The sequence below is a fragment of the Setaria italica genome, chromosome II, assembly GCF_000263155.2.
Source record: "Setaria italica strain Yugu1 chromosome II, Setaria_italica_v2.0, whole genome shotgun sequence".
NCBI lineage: Eukaryota > Viridiplantae > Streptophyta > Magnoliopsida > Poales > Poaceae > Setaria > Setaria italica.
The window spans coordinates 40,366,541-40,380,832 of record NC_028451.1 but is presented as its reverse complement, the minus strand read 5'-3'; the positions used below and the strand labels follow the sequence as shown (position 1 = coordinate 40,380,832).

At 45.2% G+C, this 14,292-nt stretch overlaps 2 protein-coding genes and 1 pseudogene across 3 annotated transcripts; 1 reads left to right on the top strand and 2 right to left on the bottom strand.

Moving 5' to 3' along the window:
- Positions 1-493: 493 nt before the first annotated feature.
- Positions 494-4,269, top strand: LOC101756020 (serine carboxypeptidase-like). The gene is made up of 9 exons (XM_004957624.4): positions 494-953; positions 1,069-1,237; positions 1,384-1,503; positions 1,915-2,058; positions 2,156-2,306; positions 2,540-2,628; positions 2,706-2,964; positions 3,479-3,612; positions 3,896-4,269. The coding sequence occupies exons 1-9, from the start codon at positions 580-582 to the stop codon at positions 4,016-4,018; spliced, it is 1,563 nt and encodes a 520-aa protein (XP_004957681.1). The 5' UTR covers positions 494-579; the 3' UTR covers positions 4,019-4,269.
- A 408-nt stretch (positions 4,270-4,677) lies between these two features.
- Positions 4,678-8,381, bottom strand: LOC101755620 (mannose-P-dolichol utilization defect 1 protein homolog 2). Its single transcript, XM_004957623.4, has 8 exons — positions 8,121-8,381; positions 6,668-6,821; positions 6,469-6,541; positions 6,242-6,308; positions 6,091-6,150; positions 5,752-5,812; positions 5,533-5,574; positions 4,678-5,154 (listed from the first exon to the last, which is right to left on the bottom strand). Exons 1-8 carry the CDS (start codon positions 8,280-8,282, stop codon positions 5,051-5,053), a joined length of 723 nt encoding a protein of 240 aa, XP_004957680.1. The 5' UTR covers positions 8,283-8,381; the 3' UTR covers positions 4,678-5,050.
- Positions 8,382-10,649: 2,268 nt separating this feature from the next.
- Positions 10,650-13,773, bottom strand: LOC101755208 (annotated as a pseudogene). Its single transcript, XR_214719.2, has 5 exons — positions 13,305-13,773; positions 12,540-12,718; positions 12,190-12,273; positions 11,127-11,294; positions 10,650-11,029 (listed from the first exon to the last, which is right to left on the bottom strand). The product of XR_214719.2 is annotated as an NEP1-interacting protein 2-like (transcript).
- Between the last annotated feature and the right edge of the window lie 519 nt (positions 13,774-14,292).

Below are 14,292 nucleotides of genomic sequence, written 5' to 3'. Positions count from 1 at the left end.
AACTCTACCGCACATCGCTCTCAATTTTTATCATCCCGTTGCTTAAGTCGTTCCGATCCGATGTATTTCCCTTACCTTGGATTCACAAGAGATGGCATGTAATACTACATTAACTGCAAATAGTTTAACTCACAATTATACCCAATCTATGTTAACCAACCTTGGTAAGACGAAAGATGATCGGGGCACTAGTACGAGAGATCCGATCGAAGAGCACGCTTCGACGGGTTCCACTTCCACAGTCCCGCACGAAAATATAACGTGAGAAATTTTTTTGTCCCATTACAAAAAAGAAAAAGACTCGAGGTTCAGATCGCCTCTACGCTAGTCCCTGCTTTCCGCCACTTGGGCCACTCGTGGCACACGTGTGCCACGTATCTCTCTATCTCACAATATCTGCACCGCATCCCGTCTCTGACAGGTGAGCCCCACCATGCCGCAAAAATCTGGTTGACTCTTCACGCTAACTTCTCCCAGTCCCCCCACTCGAGTCGTCTTCTTTCCGCCCCCACTCTTCTCCCCCACCCCACTTTTGATCCCGCCGATTCGCCACCGCAACCGCCCACCGCCGGCCCGGCCATGGGGCCCGTCGCTCGGAGCCCCGCCCTCGTGCTCGTCGGCATCCTCCTGCTCGCCGCCTCCCCCGCCCGCGGCTCGCCGGATGGCGGGAGCTTCCTCCGCCTCCCCTCCTCCGCGCCGCGCCACCTGGCCCCGCGGCTCCCCCGCTCCGCCGCCGTCGACCTGATCCGCGCCCTCAACCTCCACCCCGCCGACGCCTCCCCGCGTCCCGCCACCCCCGGCGCCGCCCCTGCCCCCGCGGGGACCCTCGTCGAGAGGCCCATCCGCCTTGCGTCCCTCGCGGCCGGGGGCGGCGTGGCCAGCGAGGGCACGTCGGTGAAGGACCTCGGGCACCACGCCGGGTATTACCGCCTCCCCAACACCCACGATGCCAGGTGAGCTCCTCCATCTTCTACCTCCGTCTCTTCACTTTCCCACTCACATATGCGCGTTCTGTTATTCACACACCCGGACCATGTCGCTCGCTCGGGGCCCGATCGTGCTGTGCAGGATGTTCTACTTCTTCTTCGAGTCGAGGGGGCACAAGGACGACCCCGTGGTGATCTGGCTCACGGGCGGGCCCGGCTGCAGCAGCGAGCTCGCGCTCTTCTACGAGAACGGGCCCTTCCACATAGCGGACAACTTGTCGCTCGTCTGGAATGACTTTGGCTGGGACAAGGTACATATTCTGCTGCTCCTGCGCTTACCGATCTAGCAGATGGAGTTTCGGTTTTTGTTTTTTCATGGCTTCTTACTTTCTGATGTGTTCCTGATTATCTCTTGATTGGAAACTCTGTGTAATCTTGCTTCTGTTGTCTTTCACAGGCATCCAACCTTATCTATGTTGATCAGCCCACTGGAACTGGGTTCAGCTACAGCTCGGACTCACGGGACACTCGCCACAATGAAGCTTCCGTCAGCAACGATTTATATGACTTCCTGCAGGTAGTGGCTATCCTTTTCTTTTTTTTGGACATGATGCGTTCAGTTATATGTGGAAGTGGAATTTCATGGTATGTTGTAGCCTGATTTAAGGGGAACCTTCAGGGTACACATCATTTATGATATAACACATTAACACATGCACGCACTGCCATATTTGCTTAGTTATATGGCTAACTATAGTAAGCTAGTCAATTTCTAGTAGGATATTAGTGACATGAATTACAACAGTACCTTTCAGATATGCTATGTGCCTAGACCATAAATACAGTAGAGTTTATAGAAATAAGGCATGGAGTTTATCTGAGCTAGAGTGTCAATCCTTAACTTTGGCAGCAATCTAGAAGGAAATGTTTGTTTTTGCATTTCTATCATGAATTTGGTTTCATGCTTCTAACTATGTGATACTGGCAGGCCTTTTTCGCTGAGCACCCAAAGTATGCTAAAAATGATTTCTTCATAACTGGGGAGTCATATGCTGGGCACTACATTCCTGCCTTTGCAAGTCGCGTGTACCGCGGAAACAAGAACAATGAGGGCATTCACATTAATTTGAAGGTTTCTAGTTTTTCTCTTTCTTGAAGTATCTATGCCTCTTTTTTTTTGTTAAAGACATTATTATCATGGTGTAATCATCACTTTAAATGATTTTCAGGGTTTCGCGATTGGCAATGGGCTAACAGATCCAGCAATACAGTACAAGGCATACCCTGATTATGCATTGGATATGGGGTTGATCACAAAATCACAATTTAACAGGATCAACAGAATAGTTCCAACTTGTGAATTTACTATCAAGCTCTGTGGTAAGTCCTGCTTTGGTTGTGTGTAGGTCAATGCTAGTATTTGTAAAGTTTGCCTCTTGGGTCTTGGCCTTGCAGCATTATCAACAGTATTCAACATTTCTTCAGCACTTGGTTCATAGCATCGTTGCATATTAGCACGTTGGTGCCAGTTGGTTCTTTTCAAAGAAAAACTTCCACACCTTCCCTGATGCCATGTAGCATGAGTTGATAAAACTTAATTCCTTCTTTTGCAGGTACCTCTGGCACTGTATCTTGCCTTGCCGCGTACTTTGTTTGCAATACAATATTCACTGCCATCAGGACAATCATAGGGAGTAAAAATGTAGGGTGCAAAACACAAGCTCTATTTTTGGCCCCATGTTTTGGAACCTTTTAACAATGTTCATCTTGTCTTTTCAGTACTATGACATCAGGAAGCCATGTGTGGGAAGCCTGTGCTATGATTTCTCAAATTTGGAGAAATTTCTCAATAAAAAATCTGTTAGAGAGAGCCTAGGAGTTGGAGACATAGAGTTTGTTTCATGCAGCCCAAGTGTCTATCAGGCCATGTTATTAGATTGGATGAGGAACCTTGAAGTTGGAATCCCTGAACTCCTTGAGAATGACATCAAAGTGTTGATTTATGCTGGAGAGTATGATCTCATATGCAATTGGCTTGGTGAGTATCTTGCAACTTATTATTAATAAACATTGGTAACCCTGTGCTTGCTGTTCTGCACAACACTGAATCTCACTCGACACGGATTATGATGAATTAACTATAACCTTTTGTCATCTGAGACTTGTGAGTTGCTCCTTCATGATTAGGTTTTATTCAAGTTCTGTACTAGGAAATTAGTGGCAGATGTATGTGTTATAAAGATATTAAATCTTTGTTTGGTTGGTAGTATGAAAAGTCGTGGTGAATGCTGAAAGCATAGCTTTGGGACTTGCTGCAGCTCATTTAAGTAAGACATAAGTTACCTGGTATTGTATAAATTTTCCTAATCTCAGAGAAGCACAATAATGCACACTGGTTTTTTTTTGGTACATAATGATGAAAGGTACCAATGGCTAATAATAGGAAGGCAACAGCGCTGAAGACCTATTCTTTCCTTTTCCATTGCTGTGTTTTTTACTATTGCATTCTTGCTTTGCCGGGTGTGTATGTAATCTTACCCTGATCTGGGCAGGGAACTCGAGATGGGTAAACTCTATGGAATGGTCTGGAAAGGAAGCTTTTGTCTCATCATCTGAGAAGCCCTTCAAGGTTGATGGAAAAGAAGCTGGCCTTCTAAAGAGCCATGGTCCTTTGAGTTTCTTGAAGGTTAGATCTATATACTATGCACAAAAACGCAGCTCCCTCTAGGCTCTATATGACCAACAATCTTTATTCTTGAGCAGAAGTAGCCACACAGTAATTGGTAGACATATATGCCTATATTCACAAATTTTCATGGAAACCATTAAAAAATATGCAAGAAACAGAATGAGTGTGACAATTGGTTTGTGCAGTTTGGGCTAAAGTTGAAGGATCAATGGATGTCGAGCCATTACCTTAGTGATGTGCACTCTCTTCGAAAACTTACTAAAGGTGCTTTGTGCAACAGGTCCACGATGCTGGTCACATGGTACCGATGGATCAACCAAAGGCTGCTCTGGAGATGCTGAAGAGGTGGACTTCCGGAAACCTTTCGGAACCGATCTCGCAGAAGCTTGATTTCGACATGTAACTGACAGGCTGTTTCTCCATGGTGTGCAACCTGATGCTGTTTCGAGGGTCGCTGCCCTGCACTTGTCTCCTCAGACTGCCGCATGTAATCTACCGTGTACTTCAGGATGATCGTAGGCTCTGAAAAGCTCACCTTGCGAGACGCGACCGTACAGATGTTATTTTCCTTGTACGGGCGCTCCGCGTGCTGATGAGACGTGGTCTTAAAACTGGAATAGTATTTAATAAAGTTTTCAGAGAATTGCCTGAGAATTATGGTTCGTGTCTTCGTGATGACTTGGCCTTGAGAAGCTTGAGAACTATGGTTCGTGATGAGTTGTGCCCTGAGAAGTGAAGCGTCGACGTTTAATATGTTATAACGTGCATCCAACAAACCAACTACTGGTTGGAAAGAGGCGCGAGGTACAATCAAATTTCTTCGTTTTTGTTGCCCATTTATAATAGAGGATTTCGAAGGAACTGCATGTCCCTGCAAAATTTCGACAGAAATTTGCACAAATATGCTTTGGAACTAGTAAATAGAACACTCAGTTTAATCTCTCAGCGACCTCATGCGAACTTGGGGGGAAAACATTTTAGACTTTTCCAAAATAAGGAGAGTCGGACGTCATGATGATTCAGAGGTTGCTTCTCTCGGCTAGCATCTTTATAAGAACAGTCTGCTCCCGTTTATCAATCTTCCTGCAGCTAAGCAGCGGACGAAAACGTTGAATGAAATTCAAATACAGAATGGCATAAGAGAAAGCAAAACCCATACATGCCAACCGAATCTATGGAACAACAGCAGTTTACAGTCACAAACTAACGATAGTTGCATCAACTATATCAGTCATGGTACACTGCGATGTGCTAAAAACAACAGCACAAAAATGTCCTTACATAGCAAGACTGTATCCTGCCTGTTGTTTTTCCTCATAAAACCAAGTTGCCAACAAGTTCGTATACCGGTGCCTTTTGGTCAGACGAAGAGTGCTGAAACAGAATCCTAAGAAACAACCATGAAGAACTTTCTGCTGTCTCTCTTGCGCGTTGCTTAATCTTCTTTCTTCTGTTTCTTCGGAGCGGGCTTCTGGTACAGTAGTATCTGACCCAAGATTGTACCATTCATGACAATGCCAATTGCAGAGCCCATGATCACTTTCCAATAGTTAAGGGTCACCAAGTATAAATGATAATAAAGTGACATAGAAAGTGAGGTTGTAGGAAAATTCGATACTAGCAGAGCTGTAAATCATTTATCGGCATTTTTGCAGCTCATTTTCACCATATTTTTGGGAAGCATATTGAGATAAGCAGATACAAAATCAAACTTTAACCAGAGGACAATGAACTAATACAGTTTGGGCATGTATAGTTATTCTACCAAGTTTTGGGTTCTATTAACTACCTACATAATGGGCAGTTGGGCACATTTAGAACTTGATTGCCACACATCTAGAACTAGAATGCAACATGATAACAGTAAACAAAATCCATCAGTATGTTGTAATGAGCCGTAATCAGAATCAAGGATACCACTTAAGGGAGTCTTCTCCTGGATGCTGGTAAAAACTCTTACTGCAAGACAAGAGGTATCAGAGATTAGCAAGCTTTCAGCACTGATTGAAGAGTTTAATGATGTCAGCAAAAGATGCATGTACTGTTTAACTTAAAAAATGGTGTTGTGAAGAGAAACAAGATGAGCCAGAAGTTAAAAATGTAATGGTTTATATTTGGCATGTGCTTAAAACTTACCAATAGAACCAGCAAAGTTCATAAAACAGGTAAGGAAGCTGAGCTCGCCAGTGCCCTTATTCTGCAAAGTACGGACAAGACAACAGCCATTTTATATTTGAAATAATCACTTGACATGAACCAGGTTCTGAAATAGTACTCAACAGAGAATGTTCTGAGAAAGTGCCATAAAACATCTAATTCAAGTAGTTCAAATCCAGAATACTGCAACTAGTAGACAATACTTAAAAGCCTACGCGACTCAAGCAGATTGCTGTCCAAGATAGAGAAAGCACAAATGGAAATTGTTTGAGATGTATAAATTGTGTAATAAGGTGTAACAAAAATGTAACATCATACCGAAAAATTCTTCCATATCTGTGGAACTCTGGCAAAAAAGAAGATGGCATGCTGTGAAGCCTGCACGGAATATTAGACAATAAACAAGTCACGAGGTCGAGCATATACACCTACATCATGTGTAACACAACAAATATTACTTACTACTTACATAAAGGACTTCAAAAAGAGCAGGATCAATTTTTCCAGCCAAAACAGTTGGAGCCAGTCCACAATATCTAAATGACCACCGTTTAGGAAAGCAAGTCAAACATTTTAATCAGACAAAATATTAATAAAGTTTGGTGATCTTCAGTGAACTTGTCAATGGGACTTCGCACATCTTTATTGCCAGCATCAAAGTGAAGTTAGAATAAACAACAGGGAAATGAAGGATACAATAAAGCTTTCATCCATGTTTTGGCTCCCATTGGCGGGGAGTAATAGTAAATGATTGCCACCAAGATAATTGCTGCATATCAGATATTTCATCAGTTAAAAAAAATCAACAAAGAGAACTACAGCAGCCTTCCCGGTAGAAAAGGAAGGCTTAGATAAACATAAGCTGTCCACTCAAGACATGAACCCAAAAACAAACCTTGGATTAACAGAAAAGCTAGCTCCCCATAAGCTGAAAAAGGAAGTCCTTTATGAATACAATATGCCAAAGCAATTGTGTAGCCAACGACCTCAAGTTCAAAGGATGCTACACTAAGTCCTCTAACACTTCCATGCTTCAAAATTTTTAGTATCTGCAGCAGGAAATATTTGTAATTATGGCGGAAAGTCAAAATGAGAAGGTAATTGAAGTACAAGAAAGATTCTGGGCACATGATCAATACGAAAATCTTGGGGCTGGATTATGTCCTTTTTCTAATATGCATATAAACAAATATTATATTAGGAATTACAAAGTAACTAAATCAAAAGCCATGTCTGATCATGGATTAACTTCTTCCTTATTCTTAATAACAAACGACCTCTTTCTAATGCAGACAAGAGTCTGCAGGTTTATAATCTCTATTATGAGTGCTAGTCCATGCAGGTAAGAAATTATCTGCTTCAACATTCCTTTCACAACTTTTGCAACCCATACCAAAGGCAAATAAGGCTACCCAATACTACATAATATAAAAGTTGCATGCATATCTAGATACCAGTGAAGAAGCAAAGTCCTCCATAACTGTCGAACTAATTCTTAATTCTTATGTTCAACAACGTTCTTGATTCTTAATTAATATAACACTAGATGCAAGCACCTGAGGGAGCTTGGCAATGGTGGATGCAGCAATGATGGAATACCCGAGGACCTTAGACAATAATGGAACCAGGATGTTTGCATCCAATGGAAACAATAGGAAGCATCCTATGTTCATGCCCATCCTATCCAGCTGCATCCCTAAGGCTGGCCTCTTCCCTTTCCTCATCTCCAAGGCCTTCAAATTTTGGTGACCTGACAGTGACTGGATTCTAATTGCAGGCCTTTGTGGGCTACAAATCATCAGGGACGAAGGATCCCTTGATAGTTTGAAGGAGTTGGATGTGGGGCTTTTAGAGGATTTTATTTGGTGGACTGACTGGGACTGCAATGTGCCAACGGTGATCCCAGAGCAGAGCACGGGGAGTGCTGGGATCATATTCGTCGATCAATTTCTAAACTTCCAGAACTGAGAAGTTCAAATTACTGATGTTTCTGAGCAGGGGAAGCTCTTGAGAGAGGAAGTAACTGCAAGAGTTTTTGCTGTGCACTCAAAGCACCAGAAAGTGTCACGCCGATCCACCACCATCCCACAAAAGAACAAAGAATTCCGGCGGCTCCCCCCTTGATTTCTCTGCTCTTTTACCGCGCCGCGCCAAGCTCACAGCAAAGCTACCAACAAAGGACCCTTTATGCAAAATTCCGCACGCGATGCTCACGCAAAGAACATGAGATTTGAGATCCCCTCTCACATCCACCAGGCGAGCTCGCCGCAGATCGAGACACATAGAGGCATGCATATCTATACGCACACAAGAACCTTTATCTAGTGGCAGGAAGAAGGCGGGGGAACCTGGGGGAGCTTGACGGTGGTGGATGCGGCGACGATGGCGTAGCCGAGCAGCTTGGAGATGAGCGGGAGGAGGCATCCCTTGTCGGGGATCTTGGCGTCGCTCAGCGCCGCTAGGACGCACCCGAAGTTCATGCCCAGAATCTCCAGCTCCATCGCCACCATGGCCGTCTCCTGTGGTCGCGCAGGTGTTTGCCGCGGCGTCGACCCCGACGGTGATGGAGAAGACGACGAACAGCGAAGAAGCCCACACGCCACGCGAACCAGCACGATTCCTCAGCGAGCTGGGCCGCGTATCTCAATGAGATGCGCGTGTTGATGGGCCGACGCGGGGAATTCGTCGCTATTCGTACCGTGTGGGCCTGAAGAATAAGAGGTTTCCGTTTTGGGCCTTTGCGTATTCCAGTTAAAAGTTAAAAGGTTTAGCGGGCAAAAATCTTGAAACAACATATATTTTAAATAAATGAGAGTAAATGCTAGACTGATCCTGCACATAAAAAAAATGGTTCGTACTTGCGTAGTACTATGTGCCATATTTCATTCTTGGGCTCTTTTTTTCTTTTAAATTAGGCTATGAATGTTGTCTGCATGTACGGTCTATCAACAATGGCCCTCGTTTATATTGATGATTTATGAGAACTGTACTTGAATATTTTGAATGTTAGGTATGTATAGCAGTACAATGTTTGCCTCACCTATTTTCCATCCAGAATATGTCCTTTGACCGTGTAGTACCAATCCAGAGATTTGTAGGTACTTAAATTAGTCAACAATGGTTAACCCTTTTGCATGGGGGCAAGAGTAGTTAGGCTGTGATAGTCTCAAAGAATGTGCTAATTTGTAGTTTGGTGAGGCCTAGGACCCCTCCAAGGCTCCAACAGCATCCATAAACGTACTTATTGTGCACTCAATGATTTTAGCTATCTTGTGTCCATCAATCGTGTTGCTCCTTCGACTCTTCCGGCCGGGTAAGCAGGGATGTCCCTTTCTACGGGAACAACCCGATGGAGAAAGCCTGGTGCACACATTTTCGCAGGGAACGGATTCCGCAATCACCCCCGATTCAACCCTACGGGACAAAAATCATAAAACTATGGCCAAAACAGCAAACTTGTCAATTGCTGAACGCTCAACACAATGTCTATATTGCCGTCTCAGGACGTGTCTTAGAACATCCAGTTGCAATTACAGAGAATATAAATGAATTGATAAAATATCACTGCAATTGTGGGACTCTGTATAATTTTGCATATTGACTTCAACCTTGCGCTTTTCTTATTGGTACGATGCTTCGTCGTTAACCTTTTTACACAAAGCATGAGTTGCTACGGGTCTTACAGCTTGGTGTGGTCTGTTTATACCCCTGAGGACACCCATTAAAGTACTTATTAAAAGTTAATGGTGGTAGCAATGTAGCTGTCTCGTATCCATCAGTCAGGCTCAGGTTGCATCTTCCATCCTTCTGTAAGAAGACAAGTCCCTTTCTCTACAAACAGCATGATGGAGAAAGTGTGAGATGAACTTATATAGTTGGTCCATAGCTCGGCCCCTGCTGCTGTAGGGAAACGGACATACTACTCTAGCAAAATATCTACCGCATCACCTAGGAAACTTGCGATAGACGCACAACGCAGCAGAAGAGTTGGAGCAGCCGGTCCAACGTAGATGCGTGTTGGTGTAGAGGAAGTAGTCGATCACGATCGTCTCCTCCTCATCCTCGCCTCAGCAGCTGCCATAGCCGATCAGCACAGCAGCAGTGCCTCCACGGAGTCCACACGTACGGGGAAGGAACGTTGTGCACTGGTGTGCTAGCACCGCACGCGTGGCAAGGGTCCCGGGCTCAGGCCGAGAGGAAGTGGTGGCTAGGGTTGTGGCGTGGTGGGATTATGCGCCCCTAGCCCCAGGGACGGATCCAGCGTGGGGGCTTGGTGTGTGTGCGCGCTCCCCACCCCCAATTTTCAGCCATGGGTGAAGAGAAGGAAGAAGGAAAGGAGGAAGAAGAAGAAAAGAAGAGGAAGAAGAAAGTGAGCACCCCCTATCCACACATCCTGGATCCGCCCTTGCTTAGCTCCATCCCTCATATTTATAGAGCACACTAATGAGCTTCCCGGGTGAAGGTCCATTAGTTACCCTAATCTCTCGGGAATCAATTATCTTGTGAAATGGCCTTTAATCTGAATTATTATGATTGCCTCAGCAGCTGCCTGTGTGTTGCAACTCGCCATCCAACGTGACAGGGCCTGCAGTGTTGCCTCACGTCTTTCCCAAACAAAACTTCAGAGAGAAGCTCTTGCCCCTTTGATTTCTCACAAGAACTTCTCCATCTGAAAATCAATGGTGCAGCAGGAGTCGGTTGAAAATCTCTGCTCTCTGAACAAATAGCAAACTGTTCGGCATCTCAAATTCAACCATGAGCAGCAACCTGTAGTTGCAAGGTTAGACTCCGATGGTACTGGCATTAGTTGCCAAGTAGCAAACAATTGCATTAGCAGGTCATCATCAGCAGTTAACAAGAGCAGAAACAGAGAGTTCTTGAGGCACAACCGGACAAGGGCATAATTCAGGGAGCTTGTTAGTTGGTCCATTTTCGAGATGTACATATCATGTTATTACTTTGACAAAAACGTGCAGCTGAAAGCATAGCACCACATACGACTGCAGAAGTAACAAAAAAGAGAAAACCTATGTATACAACTATATTTATGATATCAAACAGGAGCACGGGTATTCACTATGAAAATACACCAGGTGCCACTCTGCGAGTTTATTTACATATGTATATCGTCTATATGAACACCGGACCGACATAGTGGGCAAGATGCCTGTCTAAGGAGCCAATTGTCGATGCAACGTACATGGAATACGTGTTGGCACTGAGGCAGGGCCCTCACAAATTGTTGCGCTCCAAAATCCTGGTACATTAATTTACCATGTTATCAGTACAAGACAAGGAGCTAATACTCTTATGTTACAGATAGATGGAATACAGCATGTCGAAATCACACAAACCTGAAGGCAGACTGAACAGCAGCTGCTATCAGTTTCCTGATTGCAGTTGCTTGCAGCAACAAACCTCATCTTTGGGATCCTGTCAATCAATTCCCTTGACATGCCTCCTGTGCTGCCAGTTTCGAAAAGGTCATTGTTGTCCATGAATGGTGTGCTCAGTAGACTCATCTGCATAACACAAACCACACTGATCAGACCTAGCGCTAGCGTAAGTATCTCGAGTTGCAATCACATATAACCTTGCAACCCTGCAAATCAATATGAAATGTATTTATGGTGGAGTATGTGCACAAGAAAAATATTATCTAGTTCTATGAAATCTCATAAGAGAGAGTGCACCAAAAGAAACGCTGTCTGGTCCTACAGAAACATATAGTTTGCGTGCAACTACTTGCATGTAATATAAAATAATAGTACAGCTGTGCATCCTTTTTCTTAAAAGAAACAGTTTAACTTAAATTATACCAATTTGGAAAATATCAGCTCCCAAGCGTTCTTTTAAATGCATAAAAGTCCAACAATATGTTTTTTTGTTCAGTTCAAAATTTTAAAATATTGAAAGTTAGTAATAGTATTTTGCAAGATCTCCTCCAACATGAAGTTATGTGGTGTCTAATTAAACCTGAGAATCAGCAGACTAGTACATAAAAATCTGACGGTATGCAGACATTGTTTTCAGATACTACTCCCCAGATTTACACATCCACATTTAGGTGCTGCGATAAAAAATGTTTCTGGGGTTGATCTCAAGCACAAAGATGCAGATCTAGATATTTCTGTCACCAGAAACTTCTTCTAGCAGGTGTATGGGGGCCATGAGCCACATTATTATTCACATAACCATTTAATGCTGAGAAACCCATACCCCATTAATCCTACGGTCCGAAAATGTTTCTTGCATTAATTGTTCGCTAGATTATTTTCCTAAAGGAACAATACTGGTGGGGTACCTACAACTTGAGGTACAAAGGAGAGTGACGGTGCATAACGGTAGCAAACATTGTAAACTACTACACCCATTTCAGAGCATGACAACTTGCCAGAGATAAGAAGAGCTCTGTACCTGGCTTTGTACTGCACGCTGCAGTGCTGGACTGACTTTTTCCCACACAATTCTTCCACTGAAGAGGCTAGATATGATGTCCAGCTGAAAGAACCAAAGCAGAAAAAATCAGAACAAATTCTGGTGAAATATAACTTTAGTGTACACACTAGACAAACACAGCTAACTTAGCAGAAGGCATAATTTGGTTGAGCAGAAAAAGTTGCTACTGTGTTCACATGCTCATCTGAGTTTATGCCAGCCGACAAACAGGGAAATATGCAGCATGCTCGAGTAGGTACATGAAAATGATCTTTCACCTCCCTTGCAATGTGAACAAGAGAAAGCAGGTACTGGATTCTTCCACTCACCACAAAGAGAATGCTGTATTTTCCTGAATGGCTGGACCTCCAAATCTCGATGCAGGATTCAACAGCCTCGATGGAGAAAACTGCACCGGAGACTGCTCCGACTCCAGCCCCGCGGAGCATGCCGCTTTCCGTGGACATCCCCATGAATGCGCCAATGAAGATCCCGACGAGTGAGCCCACTGCAGTAAGCACAAACGGAGGAAAATCACAACAGGATCAAACTGGAATTCATCATTTGTAATAGAATTCTAGCAAGTCGCCCATAGAAGATGATTGCTCTTGACAGAACAGTCCCGTGAAACAGAGGCAGGAGAAAAGGATGAAACACTGGAGCCAGTAAACTCGATGGAACCTTGAGCAACAAAGAGGTACAGTACGGCACGAGCTTGCTTGCAAGACAGGCATGCCCCGTGCAAGACGCAAGTGGCAAAGGGCCTCCAAGATTTTGGCTTGCAAGATTGAATTCCTTCCCAATTTGAGGAAACGGGAGGAACAGGGCAGGAGGCCCAGGGAGCAGAAGAAGGCGTGCGCGGCGGGTCTGGGCAGCACGGAACAATACGGCAGCCCTCAAGCTCACAACAGGCCTGAAATTAAAGCTACTCGATTGACCACGGATTCGATCAACCGCCGAATTCGATCAAGAAGCACGCCGACACCGGCCCCGGGAAGCAGGCATCAGGGGAGGATTCATCCCCAATTTGATTATACGGAACAGCCCCCCAATGGCCAAGAAAGAAAAAAAACAGAGGCGGCTTGGGCACGTACCGACGGCGAAGACGCAGGTGAGCAGCGCGGCGAGCGCCCAGCCGGCGGCCCCCGCGGCGGCGGCGGCGTGGCTGGCGCAGTCCTCCGCAGCGCGTCAAAACGGCAGCAGGGAGTGCCGGCGGCGGAGGCCCAGGGAGAGGAGGAAGAAGGCCCCGAATCCATCGCGACGGCGTCCGTGCTCGGTCAATCCGAGAGCGGGAACCGAGCATGCTACGACTACGAATTGATCGGGGTCGCGCGCGCGCGTATATATAGCAGCAGCAGCAGGCGCCCAGCCCCAAGGGGAGGAGGAGGAGGGAGAAGCCTTGTGGGTCAAGCAGCAGGAGCAGGAGGAGGAGGGGAGAGTCCTGGGGCGCGACGACGAAGGGGATAGGGAGGGGAGGCGGCCATTAATGCGAGGGGGAAAGGAAGGGCGTCGTCACGGGAAAGCAGGCGGAGACGGAGGAGCGGGCCGCCGTTTCCTGAGGCGCGTGGACTCGCTGCCGGGTTCGACGCGGAGAGGGGAATACTGTAACGGGTGGGCTGGGTCAGGGCCTCCGTGCCGGACCCGCTCCTGGCCCTCCTGCTCGTGGGGGGACGACGGAGCTGGGGGTTGATCCGGCCGTGCGGGAAGGCGTCTGCAGCTACGTGGTCCATATGTCCATATATGTCAGTGACTCAACTACATAGGATAGTACTGTAAAATAGTCTTGTTAGTTGGTGGAGCTAATAAGTGATTTTGAATCTTCAGTTATGGCAAAAATGGATGGTCAGCACTAGCTAGGAAGGTAGTTAAGAAGCTAATGTCAGAAATCAATGAATTATGCACATAAACATGGTAAAAATCAGAAAACTTTATGAATAGAAACATGTCAATGGTTTTATTAGGACATCACCCAACAATAAGTATGCACTTGAACTCTACTGCAACTCCAGATGAAATGAGGTGATTCGCGCTTAAAAAAAGAGAGAGAAATGAGGTGGTTCTTCCTTGCTGTGCTTGAATCGC

Coding starts and splice junctions, on each gene's coding strand:
- LOC101756020 (XM_004957624.4), top strand. CDS start 580: ATGGGGCCCGTCGCTCGGAGCCCCGCCCTCGTGCTCGTCGGCATCCTC. Junction 954..1,068: donor CCCAACACCCACGATGCCAG/GTGAGCTCCTCC, acceptor CGTGCTGTGCAG/GATGTTCTACTTCTTCTTCG. Junction 2,059..2,155: donor GCATTCACATTAATTTGAAG/GTTTCTAGTTTT, acceptor AATGATTTTCAG/GGTTTCGCGATTGGCAATGG.
- LOC101755620 (XM_004957623.4), bottom strand. CDS start 8,282: ATGGTGGCGATGGAGCTGGAGATTCTGGGCATGAACTTCGGGTGCGTC. Junction 6,542..6,667: donor AGCTTTTCTGTTAATCCAAG/GTTTGTTTTTGG, acceptor TCTGATATGCAG/CAATTATCTTGGTGGCAATC. Junction 6,151..6,241: donor CTCTTTTTGAAGTCCTTTAT/GTAAGTAGTAAG, acceptor TATTCCGTGCAG/GCTTCACAGCATGCCATCTT.